The 21,620-nt window shown below is 44.0% G+C and overlaps 1 protein-coding gene across 1 annotated transcript in view; it reads right to left on the reverse strand.

The window, feature by feature from the left end:
- ASAP3 (ArfGAP with SH3 domain, ankyrin repeat and PH domain 3) overlaps positions 1-21,620 on the reverse strand; it is a 98,630-nt gene that overhangs the window by 14,256 nt on the left and 62,754 nt on the right. Inside the window, exons 8-18 of the mRNA XM_087970702.1 lie at positions 21,248-21,333; positions 20,137-20,212; positions 16,543-16,629; positions 12,445-12,554; positions 11,339-11,408; positions 9,258-9,345; positions 6,288-6,336; positions 4,663-4,850; positions 3,263-3,396; positions 2,394-2,488; positions 249-429 (exon numbers count right to left, since the gene is read on the reverse strand). Of these exons, the coding sequence (XP_087826828.1) occupies positions 249-429; positions 2,394-2,488; positions 3,263-3,396; positions 4,663-4,850; positions 6,288-6,336; positions 9,258-9,345; positions 11,339-11,408; positions 12,445-12,554; positions 16,543-16,629; positions 20,137-20,212; positions 21,248-21,333 (1,164 nt within the window). The remainder of the gene's footprint in view (positions 1-248; positions 430-2,393; positions 2,489-3,262; positions 3,397-4,662; positions 4,851-6,287; positions 6,337-9,257; positions 9,346-11,338; positions 11,409-12,444; positions 12,555-16,542; positions 16,630-20,136; positions 20,213-21,247; positions 21,334-21,620) is intronic.

The raw sequence follows: 21,620 nt of genomic DNA on the forward strand, positions 1-21,620 counted from the left end.
CATTAGCAAGCTAGAACCACACAAAAAAATGAAATGTCTAACAATAATTAGTATTCAAGAACCAAACCCTTAAAAAAAAATTTATCACCATGGACCCAGGAACAATAAAATTTGCCTGGTTTCAAAATGAACCCTTTTATGTAAAAAAATAAAAATCTAAATAAAAATCAGGAACGTGAAGGCCGTTTCTCAAAGCAGCCATGTTTTTGCTGACTTCTGTTTCTTGGGCCTCACTTTGTCCTACTTACCTGACCTTCAGGACTCACAAGAGGTTTGGACAGATCGTGGCCTTCCGCAAAAGCCTGGAGCAGTGCCAAGAGATCCCTGCTTCGGATAGCTTCCCAGACTCGGTAAGGATCTTCTTTGGTAGCTTTCTGGACGTACTTGCGTTCCATATACTTTGCCATGATGAATTCCTTCCTGCTATTCCTGCATTTGGGAAGAGGGAAAAGTTCTCCAAAAGTGTTGTGTTTTTTTTTTAAGACCTTAGAGCAGGGGTAGGGAACAATAGCCCCTTTATGACTTGTGCATTTCAACTCCCAGAATTCCTGAGCCAGCCATGCCGGTTCAAGGAATTCTGGGAGTTGAAGTCCACAAGTCATAAAGGGGCCATCATTCCCCACCTCTGCCTTAGTGGTTGATAAGAAAGGTTCAACTCAGTCAGTCCTGTCTTCTATTACAGCGGTACAGAACCACAGTACTCATCGTTAATTGGTTCCAGGAGGTGTGAGGAGTACCAAAAATGATGAATACTAACCAAAAATGTTATGAGTCACAAGGCAGCTGACCCGAACAAGTTCTAGCTTGGGCATTGAGTACCAAACAAACAATGAGTACCGGGAGAAAGTGTTTGCATCAAAATGCGTTGAATACCAAATTCGATGAGTTTCAAAGCAGTTGCGTACCAAGGTACCACTGTGCTTTAAATGGGCAGGTGCTTCTCTGTGTTCTCCATCCCCATTGTTTAATCCTCAAGTAATTGGTATTTAGAAGCAGGGACTGCCAGGACCTGAAGGATTGAACATGGCTGTTGGTATGATGCAGAGATGTATCAAATCCAGGGGGAAGGCATTTAGAAGCCCAAAGACTGCTGCTAAGCATGACCCAAGATGGTACACATGTGAAGGAATGGATACTATGAACAGAGCATCCGCTATTAATTTGGAGACCACAGGTTGTTAGATCTATGGTTAACAAGGTAATTTTGGTAGACAATAGCTGGTAAACATCCAGCTGGGGAAAGCAAAGGAACTATCTTGCCCCGTTGCTGGTCCAGGTAAGAATGACCAAACCAGAGGTCAATTCAGTGACCAATCAGGATTACAGATGTGACCACATGACCTGAACTATATCTCCCATGAGGCATTAACTACGTTTCCCATGAGGCATTCCCTTAAAGGGAAGGTTCTCATTCCCAAACTAACTATATACTGTCTAACCAGCACAGGAGCAGATTTCTAAATATCAGAGTTAAATTGCAGTCACAATTATTTGCTTATTTATTAAATGTATATTATTTATTGAAATTATGCACAGCTTGGGTAGCAACGTTCTAGTTTTCCTATTGGTGACAGAAGATTTTGGAGGGGAAAAATAAACGTAGAGAAAATAGCAAGGCTAAGAAGCAGGGGAATGTTTCTGCAGTTGCCAACAGCCAGTTCAAATTTCCATAGACTCTTTTTTTTTAGAAACAAGGCTGTGCCTATCCTATGCAAAACCACAGACCCAGGACCTGGCCTTGTTTGTTTATTTATTTAGATCATTTAAATGGCTGCCCATTCATTCTCAATGACTCTGAGTGATCTTACCCTTGTTTCATTATTTTTATTTTATTTATTTATTTGATTTGTCAATCGCTTACAAGATAATAGGTATAAGAATAAACATGAGTATGAATACAGGAAATAGGGATGAATAAATGGGAACAATAAGGTAGCAAGGGTGGTATTCAGCAGGTTCCGAGCTGTTCTAGAGAACCAGTAGCAGAAATTCTGAGTAGTTCGGAGAACCGGCAAATCCCGCCTCTGACTGGCCCCGCCCCCATCTATTCTCCGCCTCCCAAGTCCCAGATGATTGGCTGGGTCTTCTTTTGTTGCCCTGCACAGGAGAACAGAGCTGGAAAGCAGGTTAGTGGGATGGGGAAGGAATGGGATTTTGCAGTATCCTTCCCCTGCCACGCCCACCAAGCCACGCCCACAGAACCAGTAGTAAAAAAAATTTGAATCCCTCCATTGGAGGGTAGGCATGACTGTGCACTTATGCACACCTCTTCTTGAATTCCAAACACAGAGATGGGGCCCAACCCTCTGCCCCAAGTCTGTCCTTATCAGATGTCTCCAAAGCCTTCCCGCATCCCATCTCTGCCTCCCAAAAGCAACAGCCATATCACTCACATATCGCTGCTCGAAGAAGGTTTGGGGCTGTTCTGGATTGGCAAGGTGGCTTCCATGACTTCATTAAACTTGGCGTTTCCAATGCTGACTGCCAGCTGGGAGTGAGAGAAGAGCCTTTGCATTACTGGCAGGATGGGGAAACACGATGTCATATCTACAGCATCCCCATCTATTCCACTGAACTCCACTAGTTTTAAAACCTGTTCTCAACTTTATAAATAGCTGGTCTCTCACCTCTGCAAGAAGACGTTTGTGTCCACTCATAAAATATTTCTATGGGCTTTTAGAGTTGTCAACAGAAAGGGAGAGGGGAGCAGTACAGCAGCTTGCAAACCGAAACTGCATTCCATAAATGTTTTCAAAGATAGTAACTAGGTGACCGAAGTTTCTGCCACGCAAAATTCTAACTGGAGAGCATGATTGATGACTCTTGGCTATGGATGTGTCCCATTGGAGAATATGAATTACGGTACACCCAGCAGGTGGGGGAAAACCTGGGTCAAGGGTGACAATGAATGATGTGTCTCAGAGTCGGCTACACCCAGGCAATGTCGCACCTTTTAACTCCCAATAAATCCTTTTGGAGTTTTGGAAATTTAGCTCGAGACTCATGATTTAAATGGGGTTAAGTGCCGGAATCCTGACAGCTTGCAATGAAATGTCTGCAAGAAAATAACCAAGCTTAGAGAACACCAAGGACCCCTCCTATCTGGTCTTTGCTTAGATGTGGCTTTCTCACCAGTAAGTTTAAGATGCCCCAAAATCTGGCGGTGAAGAAGCCACTCTGGCCGTAATGTGAAAAAGAAGACGCCAGAGTCAAAGAATAGCAGAAAGGACATGGTCTCTCCAACCAGAGAGTTAGCACTTACCAACAATTCCGACGTGCTGAGCACATCTAGTGTCAACGATTGGATGCGGGAATAGTGCACCCCTAACTCACGGTGAATCCCTGAGCACTCAATACATGTCAAGATGCCAAGGTTGGTGGAGAGCCAGGTGGGATCTGCAAGATAGCAACCCAGGAAGAAGCTGTGACATACACATAATGTCATGTCCTTCCCCTACTCATTCTGCAAACAGACCTTTCTTTCCCAGCTCAATGAAAGACAAAACATGCCCCAGTTCTCTTCATGGCCTACAGAGATGTTCTGAAATTTGTACTCTACACCAGGGATCGCCAACCTTTTGGACCTTTATAAATACCTGGTCTGTCACCTCAGGGACCACCAAACTCATAATTTTAAATCCCAGGGACCACTAACAGGTTCTGTGGATGTGGCCTAATTTGTGGGTGTGGCTTGGTGGTCATCTGACTGGCTGGGCATGGCTTGTATGTAAATATTATATTTATATAAATATTGAATTTTTGATTAAAAAAGAGCAACTTTTACTCAAAATCAGGCATAGCAGGCAGGCAGATTGAGTTGCCCAGAGAATCACAGATTCATTCAGAAATCTATCTATCTGCCATCGGCTAGTTCAGTCTGTCACATAAAATTTGTTTCCAAGCAAACTCACAAAATTAACACACAACACACTATGTATGTAAATATTGATTTTTTTTATAAAAAAGAGCAGCTTTTACCCAAAATCAGGCAAAGCAGGCAGGCAGATTGAGTTGCTCACAGAATCATTCAGTGATCTATCTATCTGCCATCGGCAAGCTCAGTCTCAAATCTGCTTGCTGTAAGTCTGCACTGAACAATGAAACCTTCAGTCCTAAGGGAGGTTCAACTGTGCTTAAAAGCAGAGCCGAAGATCTGAAGACTAACTAGAAAGCAAAAAATCCAACGATTTCCTGCTTTCTAGCTAATATAAATGTCCTGGCATAGCAGAGCAGATGATGGTCGGAAAAAGGAAAAATAGCAATTTAGCAGGCAAGTTTGCTGGGTAAGGAGTGAGTGGGCGGGGAGGGTTCCCGCAGGCCATGTGGGTGGCGCAGCCTTGTGTTTCTGTGCAGCCTGGATTAATTGCTTTGGGGGGGGTGCTCTGGGGATGAGATTTCTCTGCGGCCCACCAAAATTTTCTCACGGCCTACCAGTGGGCCGCTGCCCACCGGTTGGCGACCGCTGCTCAAGACCATTACATCTGCTGCAACAGTTGCAGTCTAGCATGCTCTTGATCTGGATTCTACAGTTGTTAAACTACAGTATTTGAATCCCAGCACTAGGCTCAATTGAGGTTGTAAGTCGAGGACTACCTCTAAGTGCTTAGGCACATGGGAGCCCTTGCATGAAAAAGGATGCATGAAAAAGCTGCTGCAACCCACCTGGGGCTCCACAATCACAGCACCATCGATTTCCTGGCATGTTTTTCACTTCGTCAATGATGAGCTTGGTGAGTTCTTGCAATCCGCTGTCGGCCACGCTGCCACCTGAGGACACGGAGCCTCCTGGCTCCCCCTTGAAAGCATTGCTAAGGGCTTCATCTTTACTGTTCTGGAGCACCGACACCCACCTGGGGAATGGGAGAAAACTTCAACCAGGATGCAACTGATTGAACGAAGGTGTCACACTTCCAAGCCAAGCCAGCAAAAGAAGAGGCCACACTGTGAGCAGAACGGTCTCTTTACTGGAGTCTCAGCTTGGCACGTGGTAAATTATACAAGTACAACGGTTTCTATCCAGCATTACTGGCTTCTACTAGCCAGCTGGCTATACGGACAGAAAATTTCTCCTTATGTCCAGGTTGAATCTCTCCTTGTCCAGTTTCCATCCATTATTCCTTCTCTGGCCTACAGGCGCTTTAGAAAATAGCTTGACTGCCTCCACTCTGTGGCAGCCCCTCAAATATTGGAAGACTGCTCTCCTGTCTCCCCTGGTCCTTCTTCTCTTCACTAGACTAGCCAAGCCCAGTTCCTGTAACCGTTCATCATATGTTTTAGCCTCCAGTCCCCTAATCATCCTGGTTGCTCTTCTCTGCACTCTTTCTAGAGTCTCAACATATTTTTTTTATAGTGTGGTGGCCGAAACTGGATGCAGTACTCTCGGTGTGGTCTTACTAAGGCTTTATAGAGTGGTATTAGTACCTCCCTTGATCTTGATTGTATCCCTCTGTTAATGCAATTTAGGATTGCATTGGCTTTTTTGGCTACCGCCGCACACTGCTGGCTCATATTTAGCTGGTTGTCCACTAAGACTCCAAGATCCCTCTCCCAGTTCCTGCTATTGAGTCTGCTGGATAAACACCTCTAGTTGCTAATGTCTGTGCTAGATTACTCGTACCCCACCTTTACAAGAGCCTCTGCTATTGATAACCCCTTCCCTCAGCGACTTTTATCAAGCTATTTCAGCTCTCCATCTGCCTTCACTACCCTTTAGTTTGCTCAATGAGTCTGCAAATTTGGCAGAAAGAAACCATTGATTCTCTTTTAGTGTCCAGGTCTGAATTTATTACACAAATATTATACAGGTAGTCCTCGAGTTACGACCAAAATTGACTGCGAAATTCATGTTGCTAAGTGGAACATTTGCTAAGCAAATTTTGACCTATTTTGCGACTTTTTTGCCACAATTTGTTAAGTGAATCTGTATTTCCCCATTGGCTTTGCTTGTTAGAAGGTCGCAAAAGGGGATTGCATGGCCTGGGGACACGGCAACCGTCATAAGTGTGAGTCAGTTGCCAAGCACCTGAATTTTGACCATGCGACCATGGAAATGCGGCAACTGGTTGTAAGTGTGAAAAGCAGTCTTGTCACTTTTTGCAGTGCCGTTGTAACTTTGAACAGTCACTAAATGAACTGTTGTAAGTTGAGGACTACCTATAGGCATAAATAAAATAGAAGACCCAAGGCATCCTACCCCTAATCCAACCTTCACTCCTCCAGTAATATTTCTAATTCACAGTTTTTTCCATTCAGAATGCAAAAGGAGACAGAGAGCTCTCAGAACTTACACAATGCAGTCTTGTTCTTCTTCCGCTTGGAAGTGGTATGTTCTATTGTCTGCAAAAAAAAAGAAATAATAAGAAAATCCCTTGAAGATAAGAAATGAATAAATAACAGTGGTGGCAGTTAAAAAAAAACACCCTAATCTTTATTGTTAGCGGGGAGAAGCTGGAGAGAGTGCAGATATAACATAATGAAATCAAATATTAGCTATGCAAAGGTTTGTACTGGTTTTTTTCCCAGCTTTTTCTACACACACACACACACACACACACACACACACACACACGGAGGAAGAGAGGGAGAGGGAGAAAGGGGAGAGAGAGAGAGAGGAGAGGGAGAGAGAGAGGGGGAGAGAGAGAGAGGGAGAGAGGGGGAGGGAGAGAGAGGGAGGGAGGGGGGAGAGGGAGGGAGAGAGGGGAGGGAAAGAGAGGGGAGGAGAGGGGGAGAGAGAGGAGAGAGGGAGAGAGAGGAGGGAGGAGGAGAGGGAGAGAGGGAGAGAGGGAGGGAGGGAGAGGGAGAGAGAGAGGAGAGAGGGGGGAAGGAGAGAGAGAGGGAGGAAGAGAGGGGGGAGAGAGGGAGAGAGAGGAGGGAGGGAGAGGGGGGAGAGGAGGGAGAGGGGGGAGGGAGAGGAGAGGGAGGAAGAGAGAGGGAGGAGAGAGGAGAGAGGGGAGAGGGAGAGAGAGGGAGGAGAGGGAGAGAGAGGGAGAGAGAGAGAGAGAGAGGGAGAGGGGGAGGGAGGGAGAGGGGAGAGAGAGAGAGAGGGAGGAGAGGGAGGGGAGAGGGAGAGGAGAGGGAGAGGGGGAGGGAGAGAGAGAGGGAGGGAGGGAGAGAGAGGGAGAGGGAGGGAGAGAGAGGAGAGAGAGAGAGGGAGGAGGAGAGGGAGAGAGAGAGGGAGAGGGGAGGGATGGAGAGAGGAGAGAGAGGGGGAGAGAGGGAGGGATGGAGAGGGGAGAGAGAGGGAGAGAGAGAGGGATGGAGAGGGGGAGGGAGAGGGGGGGAGGGAGGGGGAGGGGAGGGAGGGAGAAGGAGAGAGGGGAGAGGTGCATGGGTGATATCCATGTCCCCTTCCCCAACAGCAACTGCAGAAAACCCAAAAATACGTTGTAAAAATTCTCAACAGAAAAAATCCTTATATTTGGCAATGTTTTTATTTTGTATATGCCTTAAATAAGAATGGTTATAGGACTGGGAGAGATCTCCAGAAACCAAAACCCTTGCTTATTTAATCCTACAATATTTTTGAATCATTCAACAGGGTTTTGGAAATGTTGTCTCTGAATTTTAGTAATGCAATTTGAGGCTCGTCTAGGCACAGTCCTTGTCCTGGGGATTCATACCTGGTAGAAAAATTAACAATATCCGGACAGGTGCTTATTAATACAATGGGCTTCCTTACGACACTCTATGGACTTTGAGGAAGCAGAACATAAAGGCTATGGCCATTTTTTATATTTGATGTTGAAGAAGGTTCTTGAAAAAACCATGGATGGCCAAACAAAAAAAAAAAAAAACCACATAGACCACAGAACAATTCAGAGTTGTAACCCAAGGCATAAGCAACCAGGCTTCGATATGCTAATTATAGAAATGTTTTTCATATTTCGGACACGTTATTTGAAGACCTCACTCTCTGCAGCAGTCCATAAAGCTGAGAAAAGTGGAAGGAAAAAGGAGGAAGGGACAATTAGCAGCAGGTGGGTGGATTCAATTAAATCAATGATGAGGACAACTCTGGAAGAGCTGAAGAATCAGGCTGAGGCTAGATGACCCCGAAGAAAAAAATATATCTACATGATTGCTAAGAGTTAACACCAACATAATGGTGTGTAATTATTAATATAATAATATCAAACTGGAGCTTTTGAACTGAAGAATCAAAAGACACTGTTTTGACTCTATTGTTTGCCAATGACTTAACTGAAGGCTGGAGCACATTCTTATCAAATGTTCACACATAGGAATAATTATCATGTTGCGTAAGACAGAATGTTATCAAAGCAAAGTTCTGCATTTCAAGAAAGCGTATAATGGATCTTGTGTTACGCACAGTGGGGTTTGAAAAAGAAGCAGGATGATGGAGGGTAGGATGTTATGTTCCTTTTGTGCACGGATCAATACATGTGCCAAAGTGTAGGGCTTAACTCTGTCTCATCCATAAACTTGCTTATTTTTTTTGACCTCTTGGAAATGTTGATGGTTAGGTAAGTCGTAACCAGAGGTGGTATTGAGCCAGTTCAGACAGGTTCTGGCGTACCAGTAGCGAAAATTTTGACTAGTTCAGGCAACCAGCAAATACCACCTCTGATTGGCCCCGCCAACCCACCCCTACCTTTATTCACCTATATTCCCTTGTTTTTTAGCTCAGCTGGTTCCCACGGCAGAGCGGATTGCCGTGCCTCAGCTGAGCTAAAAAACAGCTCAGCTTACCAGCGTCGACAGAGGTCTGTCTTTGAGCCCTCCGCGCGCAAGCGAAGCGTGCGTGCATAGAACCGCCCATAGAAATGGTAGGAAACCATTTGGAAACCCACCACTGGTCGTAACCTAAGAATGGATTGGCAGTGCAATGCAACTGCCAAAAAAAAAGTGATTTTAGGCACTATTAACACTGCCCTGGTTTTCAAGTCATGAGAACAAATTATTCCACGAGTCAAGCATACAGAGCAAAATTCATGGGCAGTGCAGACAGAATAATGATTGCTATTGGTAGATAAGACTACAGTTACTCCTACGTAGAGACCTGCGTATGTTTCACGGTGGAAAAAAAATAACACTACATTTTGTAGCTATGATGAGTGGGTGGTGATATTTTTTTTCACTTTAATCTAGTTCTCATTGCTTCAAATAACTGTCTCCAACCAATTTTAAACTTAACCTGACAGAAATGTGAGAAAAAGCATTCTGTTCTGAGCTATTCCAGCGCAAGATATTTAAAGAGGACAACACAGCCCAAGTATTATGATAAAATGTTTACTTACGTGTCACAAGATCAAAGGATTTCTTATCCTCTGGATGCGGCCTCACTTGGCAAGTCAAGAGATTTAACTTTACTGGAGGACGGTTTATCTGTTCAAGAAAAGTTGGGATAATGAACCAGCGTGTCCGCCAAATACAAATATTACAGGTAGTCCTCAACCTCAGCTGAGCCCAAAATTTCTGTTGCTGAGTGAGACATTTGTTAAGTGAATTCTGCTCCATTTTACAACCTTCCTTGCCACAGTTCTTAAGTGAATCATTGTAGTTGTTAATTTAGTAACATGGTTGTTAAGCAAATCTGGCTTCCCCATTGACTTTGCTCGTCAGACGGTCGTAAAAGGTGATCACATGACCCCAGGACACTGCAACCGTCATAAATATGAGTCAATTGCCAAGTGTCTCAATTTTGATCACATGACTGCAACAGTTGTAAGTGTTAAAAACAGTCATAGGCCACTTTTTTCAGTGCCATTGTAACCCCAAACAGTCATTGTATGAACTGTTGTAATTCGAGGACTACCCGTATTTCCTAATTCTTTTATCACATTCTCAGATTGAGTAATAATGGAGAAATATTACCAATCAATCAAATTACTGACATTTGCTCTTATTCTACATTCAAGATATTTATTTGCCGTGTAGCACTGAAGAACGCAACTGGATGTAAAGCGGACAATATAATCAGATAAAGACTGAAAGTTTAAAAAGCCTGGCATTATAAAGAAATTCACCAAATTTTTCCACAAATTAATTTCTTTAAGACCTGCCTGGAAAATTTGCTCTCATGTAGACATCTCAATGGATTTGTGTGCAATTTACAAGGTTTTTAAATAGCCACCTGTATTTTTCTATTCCACTTTTTATTCCATTTCTCTCCAAGCTTTACTCACTCACTTTCAATGTTCAGGAACAGCTGATTATTTTTCCCCCCTAAAAATTTTGTAGCTGAGGCAAGACAGGTGGTCAATGGTGTCCATTTGTCTTTGCAGGGAAATCTACTTTGCAGGGACCTGGCCTCTCAGTGTCAAAGACAACCAGATGGAATACCTCTTTAAATTCCTCATGTGAGAAGACCTGGGCCTACCACAGCACATTCCAAGAGAATATGACATATTCCCAGTACCTTGCACTCTTCCTTGGAGGGCACAATCAAACGAATCACTGGACCTTTTCCATGCCATGTTCACTGGCTATGTTCAGGCAATAGGTTTAATCAGGTCAGTATAAACAGACATGTGCAAAAGCCCGCGATCCGGGAACAGAAAGTTCTGGAGAGTTCTAGAATGTTCTGCTTATTTCCAGAACAGACCAGAACCTCTTTTAGAATTATGCTGTGCTGGGGATGGTCCTGTGGAATAGCATATCCAGAAGGAAATCGACTGTTCTGGACAAGCCTATCAGCTATGTTCATACAACACACTACGCTTTTATTACGGGGTGTGTGTGTGTCAAACTCAAGGCCCAGGGGTTGGATCCAGCCTATGGGGTGCTTAGAACTGACCCACAGGACTGCCCTAGAAACAGCGAAGGACTGGCTCGCAGTGCTTCTGCCAGTGAAAACAGAGATTGGGAGGATCGTGCGCGGCCCTCCCGGGCTCCATTTTCAGCTGTGATGGCCTCCTGCCACCTTCTGCCAGTAAAAACAGAACTTGGGGTGGGGGTCGTGTGTGCCCCCCAGCTCCATTTTTACTAGCAGAAGGTGGCAGGAGGCCATCACGGCCAAAAACAGAGATTGGGAGCCCATTTTCGCTAGCAGAGCACTCGAGCCAGTACAGACACCCCCGACACGAGTGTTGTCAAGCTGGCCAACCTCACCCCGGCCACATCCACCCACCCCGGCCGAGGTCAACCACGACCCTGATGCGGCCCACAATGGAATCAAGTTTCACACCCCTGCTCTATTTAGTTCTTTTATCCAGTCTTAGCACCTTCTTCGCATCCATCCTGCTCACTTAATGCACGTACTGTGCAAAAACCAAAACATGGATGACACCAGAACCAGGTTAAGCCTATGAAACATCCCCCAAAGCCATTTTAATCTGGAATTTTTCAGCGAAGAAATTCCACCCTCTACCCTACTTACTGTGCTGTGAGAAATAGTGAGACATCCGTATTTCACCCCACACTTTCTCTTCTGCCACACCTTCCGAATTCTAGGACAAGCAAAGAGGAAGGACAATGAACACAATATTGAGAGTTAGCGTGTGTCAGAGGTCATCAAATGGACATGCTATACTTCCTGTTATTGTAGATCCGGAGTTGCCACCCTTTGCTAAGCAGTGCATCCCTTCAGGAATAAATCTGTTTGTCTGTCAACTACTAAATGTATAGGCTATCATTAAGCGAACAAGGTGATGGTTAAAAAAAAAAAAAGTAAAATGCTTTAGCACTGTAAAAGCCAAACGGGAATATGCAAAATATACCATTTAGCAAATGGGACTTTCCAGGAAAAAAAGAAAAATGATTTTTTTGACCTTCCAGACAATGTCAGTCTGGCAATTCCAGGGCTGATCCTACATGATTTATGGCAGACATGGTCTGATCCAAGGGAAATAAATGAGATTCCGGTATTCCTGAAACAATTCATTTTCTGAAAACAGTACCTTTTACCGCCTCCTCCCAGTACCTCCTCACTGAACAAGTTTCGTCGTGGTGAGAATTTTCCCAAGCAAAATGTCGTAGGCCTACTTTCTCAGATGTAAGAAATGGAAGAGGCCTGCATGACAATCCTTTTCTGGAGCTATGCCCACATATCTAAGTTCTGAAAGATGTCCTTTCGATGAGATGATGACAGGTGTGGAAAGAAGGGACTGAGGGCGGGCAATCTACAGGTTGCTCTTGAAAGCAGGGCGAAAAGTCAGTGTTGGGATTCACATTTTTTAATTACCAGTTCTGTGGGTGTGGTTTGGTGGGAGAGGCAGGGGAAGGATACTGTAAAATCTCCAGTCAGAAGGTGGTATTTGCCAGTTCTCTGGATTCCTCAAAATTTCCGCTACCGGTTCTCCAGAACCGATCAGAACCTGCTGAATACCACCTCTGGCGAGAGTGTTTGAGCCCTTGACAAGTGGTGACCTTTCAGAAATGAACGGGTCAATTAAAATAAAATGTTGATTAAGGCATCTTGGAACATGCTCATTTCCACCCACCATCCCAACCTGTGAGGTAGCACAAAGCACTCCAAGAGCTTACCCATCACTTTTCTTATATAAGAAGCCAGACTTCTCAGTCCCGTATTGTTTATTGCCTTGGTGCTGATGGATGCTGTACCCACTGCCAGAGTTCTTTCGGTTGAGGTTCTCCTGAATGCAAGAGAAATAAACGTATTTCGTAGCGTAACCTGGGCATTTCCCAACGTTGTGTATAAGCCAGGGCTGTCAAATTGGATTTCTGGATTTCTCCATGGGCCAGCCAGGGGAGGGAGGGAGACAGGACAGATGTCTCCTGCAGCACCTTGCCCCCATTTTGGCCAGCAGAGTGCTGCAATAGGGCAGCCAGGCCAAAAACGGGGCATGGGGGGCATGCCCACCCAGCATACCATTTTGGCTGCCGCATGTCAACTCATTAAATATTTCTATGGTCTTTTTAGAGTTGCCAACAGAAAGGGAGGGGGGGACCAGTGCAGCGCAAACTGAAACGGCATTCCACAAATATTTTCAAAGATAGGAACTAGGTGACTAAAATTTCTGGCGCACAAAATTCTAACTGGAGAGCATGATTGATGACTCTTGGCTATGGATGTGTCCCATTGGAGAATATAAATTACGATACACCCAGGGGGGGTGGGGGAAAACCAGGATCAAGGGTAACCATGAATTATGTGCCTCAAGAGTCGGCTACACCCAGGCAGTGCCGGACAGTTTAACTTCCAATAAATCAATAAATTTAAATGGGGGTAACTGCCAGAATCCTGACAGCACTGGCCAGTCCTTTGCTATTTCCAGGCCAGCCCCGTGGGCCAGATTTTAGCACCCTGTGGGCCGGATCTGGTCTCTGGGTCTTGAGTTTGACACCTCTGGTGTAAGCATTCTGAAGATTTTGATAAGAGTTATGGGTGCTCTGGCAAGATGGCTGCCAGTGGCTCGCAAATTCATGCAACACAGAACAACCCTGTTTACCATCTTGCTATTTACCCCATCCTTTAGCCCAGGGTTTCTCAACATAAACACCTTTTAAGATTTGTGAACTTCAACTCCCAGAATTCCCCAGGCTAGTATACTAGCTGGAGAATTCTGGAAGCTAAAGTCCATAAATCTTAAAAGTTGATAGGGTTGAAAAATACTGCTTTAGCTTTCATAAATGCTCTCAATTATTCTGGCTTCTTGCTATTCATTTTGGAATGTCAGGTCCTCCAAAAAGCCTTGGAATATATGCAATGACTTATTTATTTGTCAAATTTATATGGCTGCTCATCTGATGAAAAAGTGATTTTGGGTGATTTATAATAAAATGACTAAAACAACTAATATATATAAAATATTTTTAAAAAATAAAATAAAAATAAAAACAGAAGGCCAAGAGCAAACAGAAGATATTAATAACAATGGAGTCGCCTCATAGACCCCAGGCCTAATGCCATAACCAGGCTTGGAGGGACTTATCAGCACGGATGGGGCCAGCCTCACTTCAGGGGCAGAGGGGTGACCCAAAAACAAGCACCACAGCAGAGAAGGTCTATCTTGTGGGACCCACCAAATGTAGCTTCCTAGCATGCCCCCATCTGATGGGACGGGCTGATATAATTAGGGAGAAAAGTCCCTGAAAAAACAGAGCCCACATCATGAAGGTCAAAACCAGCACCTTGATTTGGACCCGAGAACATTTCTCTTATTTTAGTTTAGTTTATTGTCATTGTGCCTCGTGCAACGAAATCAAACACCATCTTCAGTGCACATCATAACCATGAAAATAAACACAAACACGCATCCTTTACACTCCATACATTGAGTTGAAAACCCCCGACATCGCACCCACACTGCACGATACAATAGAATTCAACAGAGCTACTGCCCTGGGATAGAACCTGTTTTTCAGCCTATTTGTCCTTGTCTTTATTATCCTGTACCGTCTGCCAGATGGTAATAGTTCAAAAAAAGGGTGCCCAGGATGAGATGGATCTTTGAGAATATTTTGAACTTTCTTAAGGCAGTGGGAGCTATGAAGCTCTTCCAAAGAGGGGAGAGGGCAACAAATGATCCTCTGGGCAATGATGTTAACCCTCTGGAGCACTGTCCTATCTGCCACTGTGCAATTGGCAAACCCTACACAGAGGCAGTAAGTTAAAATGCTCTCTATGGTGCAGCAGTAGAAGGTCACCAGCAGTTTTTCATTCAGTTGTTGTTTCCTGAGAAGTCTCAGGTAGTACAATCTCTGCTGGGCCCTTTTAACCAGGGCTGCAATGTGAGCACCCCAGGTCAGGTCCTCTTTTAGGGTAACACCCAGAAACTTAAAACTGGCCCCTTGCTCCACTTGGTCTCCCCATTGATAAGCAAGGGCTGGATGTCTGATCTGTTCCTTCCATAGCCCACTATAAGCTCCTTGGTCTTATTGGTGTTGTTGAGGACAAAGTTATTGTCTCCACACCACGAAAGCAACCGGTCCACCTCATCTCGGTAGGTAGACTTATCACCTACAGAGATGTCCCACCATTTATTTATTTTCTAAGAAAGTTAATATAACTTATTTGGGTCCAAGAGGCATTCTTTTAAATAAAAATAAAGCTGGAAGTTGGCAAATAACTTTATAAAAAAAATTAAATGTATTTTTAAACCACCTTTAATGTGCCACGGGGCTAAGAGCTGGTAGGCACCAAGGCAGAAATCTATACGTATCTTGGCACCCACCAGGTGCCACTCAACAGTTCTTAGGGTATTTCATAGCATCTCATGCTTAAGCTGTTGCTTAAAATCCCTTTTGGAACTATCTGATGGCTTCCTTCCACATACTGGCAAGCCAAAGCAAGCTATTAAAAATCCAATCTGCCAGACTGACTTGTTTGAGCTGAAAAAAAGATAGCAAATGAAAAATATTCTTGGATAGTTTTATAGGCTTGCAGCCTGTTAATTAGCCTTGTTGAAATTGAAAGAGCATACAAATCAGGGGTGATGGGGAGCAGTTGGATTCCAAACGATCTAAAAATGGGGTTTTTCAAATTTGGCAACTTTACAATGCATGGGCTTCAATTCCCAGAATTCTCCAGCCTGCTCTTTGCTGAGCTGCCCGGGGAATGCTGGGAGTTGAAGTCCAGACATCTAAAAGTTGCCAAGTTTGAAAAATACTTAAATCTAAAAGAGAGATCAGCAACTTTTCAGCAACTAATCAACACACTTAACTTTCTGTGGTGCAGATGGTTACTATAAATCAGAACTTAAATGTTGAAAGAAAGGACATGGGAAATTTAGGGAAATTGTTTTGTTTTTTAGCTATTGTATAGCTTTTCTTTAGTCAATTCACATATATCTACAAACATCACACATATCCAACCACTCCTGCATTTAGGTAGTCCTCAGTTTACGACCACTAATGAGCCCAAAGTATCTGTTGCTAAGCGAGACACCAGCTATGTGAGTTGTCCCATGTTGCAACCTTTCTTGCCACTGTTTGTAAGTGAATCACTGCAGATTAAATTAGTAAGATGCTTAAGTGAATCTCGCTTCCCCATTGACTTTGCTTATCAGGTGGTCACAAAAGGGGGATCATATGATCCTAGGGACACTGCAACTGTCATAAATATGAACCAGTTGATAAGCACCCCAAATTTTGATCACCTGACCATGGGAACCATCGCTAAGTGTGAAAAGCGGTCATAAGCCCCCCCTTTTCAGTGCTATTGTAACTTCGAACGGTCACTAAACGACCTTGGTTGTAAGTTGAGGACTACCTGGGTATGTGTTCACACACCATCATCATCTCCATTTAATGACCCCATAATCCCTTGCGGGGTGGAATCTGGGCAACTGAATGGAGCTAGCAGAGTGTTTTAATGGCCGGATGCCCTTCCGGTTGCCAATGCAGAGTTTTGTTCAGAAGATATTTATTTATTTATTATTTATTTTTGTCAATTGCTTACAAGATAATAGGCATAAGTAAAAAAACATAGTTATGAATACATGGATACATATAAGAAAAAGAAAAGAAAAGAAACACGCATAGCCAGACTTTTGCAAAAAATAAATAAATAGCTAATCGTTGCATCCATTGCAATTTGTCATAGACCCCGGGAAGTCCTGATTAAGCCCATCCCCCATTTCACCCTCTCCCCACCTTCCCAAAGGACCCTTGAAGTTTTACCCCTTTGTTCTCCAGCTGCAGGATGCCTCGGAGGGAATCACGGATCCGAGTGAGCTGTTTTACCTCTTCTTCCTTGGCTTGACGAAGCTAAAATAAGATTAGAAATTGCTAAGGACAAGCAAGTTGGAGCTATCCTATGCACTCTAATGCACATCCTCAGGCACAGAATGGGACAACATGCCATGGTCAACTTGATGTGGGACAATTCAACAAATACAAAAGTTAAATTAATTTCAATGGATCAGTGGCTAATAGTAATAAAATAAAGTCAATCCAAAACCACAAGAATTGCAATACTTTTGACAAAAATGTGGTCACCAAGAGTCAAAGTAACTGAACGGAATGATCAATACAGCGTTGAATTGCCTCATGGTGAATTGACCTGTGGCGAGTTGGTCGCAATGAGTTGGTTGCAACGAGTTGGCCATGACGAGTTGACCACAGCGAGTTGTCCCAGATCCCCTCAGGCATTGCTTTCTTCAGCTAGAAGATTACAAGGTAAAAAATAACCACAGGCCTTAGAAGGGTCCAACTTACTTTAATGTAAAGATAAAGGTTCCCCTCACACATACGTGCTAGTTGTTTCTGGCTCTAGTGGGCGGTGCTCATCTCCATTACAAAGCCGAAGAGTCAGCGCTGTCCGAAGACATCTCCATGGTCATGTGGCCGGCATGACTAAACGCCAAAGGCGCATGGAACGCTGTTACCTTCCCACCAAAGTGGTCCCTATTTTTCTACTTGCAGTTTTACATGCTTTCAAACTGCTAGGTTGGCAGAAGCTGGGACAAGTAACAGGAGCTCATTCTGTTCCTCAGCGCTAGGGATTCGAACTGCCGAACTGCCGACCTTTCTGATCAACAAGCTCAGCATCTTCGCCACTGAGCCACCGCGTCCCTTTACTTTAATGTAGGCTCAGTGAATTTGGGGGAACAGAAAGCGGTTTGCAGGAGAGAAAAAGTGAGATTTCTTCCTAATTTTCTCTATGGAAAACATAGATATTTTTATGCAAATAGCACCATCTACCCAGATGTGCAGATTAAATCATAGTGTTCCCCCCTCATGTCCTTTCCCCAAGATTCTCATTATTGCAAGCCACCATCCTTAATTCTTCAGAAACAGAATCAGGTAGAGAATTGCTCATCATTCAAGTCCCCTTCGGTTCGAGGAAACAAAGATTGCTCTGGGGTTTTATTTCAAAAGAGAGAGAGAAAAAATCCCCAAAGAAATTATCCTGTGGGAATACAGGATTGGGCTTGTTTAGTGACATTTTGGCAAGGGAAGCATGTGGCTCTCCTGCTTTCTGATTAATAGTTTTTTCCCCCAAAACTTCTTGTAATCTTTTTGGCTTGGATGAAATCCCAAGAGGAGGCAGGAGCCTCTTCCATTGTGTTTTCAGAGTTGCAATGCCCCTGTGAAAAGAAAGGCGTCTTGCCTTCAAAAAAAAATAATAATCCCTGGATAATTTCTTGTTCTCCAGACCAAAATTGCAAAGAAATTATCCACACAAGCTTCTCCACTGGGTAGCTTGGTGGAGAATTTCAAAAACTCATTTGCAGTCAGCCATACCTGAAGAGTGCTTCTCAATCTTGGCAAATGGAAGATGCATGGATTTCTCGCACTCAAGGGATAGGCAGAAAAGGAGAGAAACTAAGTTCTGATGTGGGATTTGAAAGGAAGCAAAGGCTACACTTTCATAGAGCAGGGGTCCCCAACCTTGGCAACTTTAAGCTCTGGTTGGGGAATTCTGGGAGTTGAAGTCCACCAGGCTTAAAGTTGCCAAGGTTGGAGACCCTTGTCAAAGAGGGAGCACCATGTATGGAGAGGAAACCCAGAAGAGAACCGAAAGGGTGAGCATGGTATTCCATGGGTCAGACTAAGCATTGTAAAAAAAAAAAAAATGCAGGTAGTCCTAGACTTAAGACCACAGTTGACCCCAACATTTCCATTACTAAGTGAGACAATTGTTAAAGTGAGTTTTGCCCCACTTGATAGCAATAGCAATAGCACTTAGATGTATACACCGCTTTACGGTGCTTTAAAGCCCTCTCTAAGTGGTTTACAGAGTCAGCATATTTCCCCCCAGCAATCTGGGTCCTCATTTTACCCACCTCAGAAGGATGGAAGGATGAGTCAACCTTGAGCCTGGTGGGATTCGAACTGCCAAATTGCAGGCAGCCAGCAGACAGCAGAAGTACCCTGCACTAACTGCACTCTAACCCCTGCACCATTGAACCTCACTGTAAATGGTCCCAAAGCTTTGAATTATAAGATGTGATATATAGTCGTAGTCAAGTACAGTATACAGTTTAAGTCAAGAAGTCTTGGACTTATGACCACAGTTGACCCCAACATTTCCATTGCTAAGTGAGACAATTGTTGAGTTTTGCCCCACTTTATAGCAATAGCACTTAGACTTATATACCACTTCACAGTACTTGACAGCCCTCTCTAAGTGGTTTACAGAGTCAGCCTCTGGCCCCCAACAATCTGGGTCCTCATTTTACCAACCTCAGAAGGATGGAAGGCTGAGTCAACCTGGTGGGATTCGATCTGCCAAATTGCAGGCAGAGGTAGTCAGCAGAAGGAGCCTGCAGTTTCCTGCCAAGTTGTCAAGTGAATCACTTCAGTTCTTAAGTTAGTAGCAGGGTTACTACATTCCAGGAGGAAGGTGTTTCCTGGGGATGGGCTCAGGGGTGGGATTCAAATGTTTTAACAACTGGTTCTCTGGGCGTGGCTTAGTTGGTGGGCATGGCTTGGAGGTCATGTGACTGGCTGGGCGTGGCCAACTCAACATCACTCACATCGAGGCACGCATCTCCTCGCCTGGCCTCTCATGACTGTGGGGATGCTGCAACAGTCGTAAGTGTGAAAAACGGTCATAAGTCACTTTTTTCAGTGCCATTGTAACGTTGAGTGGTCACTCCACACAAGCAAAGTACCAGCAAAGGAGGGGGAAAAAACTCCAGAGAAGTTCCTGAGACAGGAAGTCTAGTCCTGCCAAGAATGTAATAAGGGTTAACGAAGATGCAGTTTCTGTAAGCAACACCAGAATGTTTCCTTCCTGCCTTCCTTACAGGATTAGGCCAGTAATTTCTTCTAACAACCGGTTCTCCGAACTATTTAGAATGTTAACAACCGGTTCTAGCGAATAGGTGCGAACTGATAGAATCCCACCCCTGGATGGGCTCCAGCACAAATCCAAAAGCTCAGATTGACCCAGATTAAATCCTAGTAACATGGTTATTAAGAGAAACAGGGCTTCCCCCTTGACTTTGCTTGTTAGGAAAGGTAATCACATGACCCTGGGATATTGCAACTTTCATAAATACAGGTCAGTTGCAAGGTCCAAAATTTTGACCATGTGAGCACAGGGATGTTGCAATGGTCGTGTAAAAAAACGGGCCATAAGTCACTTTTTCCCCAGCGCCCTTGTAACTTTGAACAGTCACTAAACGAATGGTTGTAAGTCAAGGACTACCTGGGCTTTCTGAAGATCTAGCAACCCAGTCCTTTTCCTAGCTAGGAAAGCAATGCTTGTAAGCCCAGAGCTGAGCATTAAGTTCACAGTCCTGTGGAAATCCAGGAACAACTTACTGCATGTAAAGAGGTGGCTAGTTTTTCGATGAATGGGTAGAGATTCTGCGATGCCTTCCAGCCATCTTGGAAGAAACTGGAAACATTTTTTAAATCAGCGGAGAAATATTGAAAAGCCAAGGATGGAGAAGGAAAAAAGAAGAAGAAAACAGGGAGAGCTTAGCTCAATTTGCTGCTACAGAATAGCAATAGCAATAGCACTTAGATAGATACTATTTTACAGTACTTTACAGCTCTCCCTAATCGGTTTACAGAGTCAGTATATTGCCCCCAACAATTTTGGGTCCACATTTTACCCACCTTAGCCTTGAGCCTGGTGAGATATGAACTGCAAAACTGCAGGCGGCTGGCAGTCAGCAGAAGTAGCCTGCAGTACTGCACTCTTAACCACTGCACCACCGCAGCTCTGGGTGTTTAACCACATTTGAAACAGAGATGTTTCAACTTTTTCCCTTAGGACACCACTATAGAGCAGTGGTCCCCAACCTTTTGGGCACCAGGGACTGGTTCCATGGAGAGAGGTTTTTATGCAGACCGGACAGCACTTAGTTTCGCATGTTGCCTGCATCCCATGGATGGGGCTTTGTTTGCGTGGCCCTGTTTATGGCCTGCTGCAGCCCAGCACCAGTCTTTGATTGAGGACCCCTGCTATAGAGCATTACATGCTAAAACACCTAGACAGAGACAGTTTTTTCCCCCATGCCATCACTCAATTCCTACAACACTGTCTTATGCCTAAGAATATCTAAGGATATCTAACCACAAAGTAGGGCTGTATTGCTATTATCCTTCTCATCTTTTTTATCTTATCATCTTACCACCTTCACCTGTTGGTACCTTACGATTTATCATTTGTTGTTTGTATCTTACGATTTGTGATTGTAACTTATGATTGATGATCTATGACATATCACTTTGTTGTTTGCATGTACGCCAAGAGTTTATGCACCGGAGACAAATTCTTTGTGTGTCCAATCACACTTGGCCAATAAAGAATATTCCTATTCCTATTATTTGAAACAGCCTCAAGGGCTTGAGTTCTACTCAAGAAGCCCATCCAAATGCTGAGACACCGTCATAAACTGCAAACCCAACACTGTGGTGAACTTACTTATGTTGCGCATGATAAAACTTGATGAGGCTCTGCAGAAAATCTGGCCCTTGCTTCATTTGGCATTCGTTGGCTTTCAGAAGATACTGGATCAAGAAAAAAAGGAGATGAGAACAACAGGTTATCATGTAATGATAACAGCTTCTTCAAAATGTCAGTACCTTGTTAGTAAAAGAGATACTGTGTGAGCCAACCTATTTGTTGTTTATTCGCCATCTTAAATAGAACATAGAATAATAGGATTAGAAGGAACCTTGGAGGTCTCCTAGTCCAGTCCTCTGCTCAAGTAGACAAATGGCACTTCTTGAAAACCTCCAGTGATGGATCACTCACAATTTCTGGAGGCAAGACGTTTCATGGATTAATAGTCTTC

The sequence above is a fragment of the Notechis scutatus genome, chromosome 8 (genome assembly GCF_049901735.1).
Source record: "Notechis scutatus isolate UNSWTSFEM ecotype Mainland chromosome 8, rNotScu1.2, whole genome shotgun sequence".
Lineage (NCBI taxonomy): Eukaryota > Metazoa > Chordata > Lepidosauria > Squamata > Elapidae > Notechis > Notechis scutatus.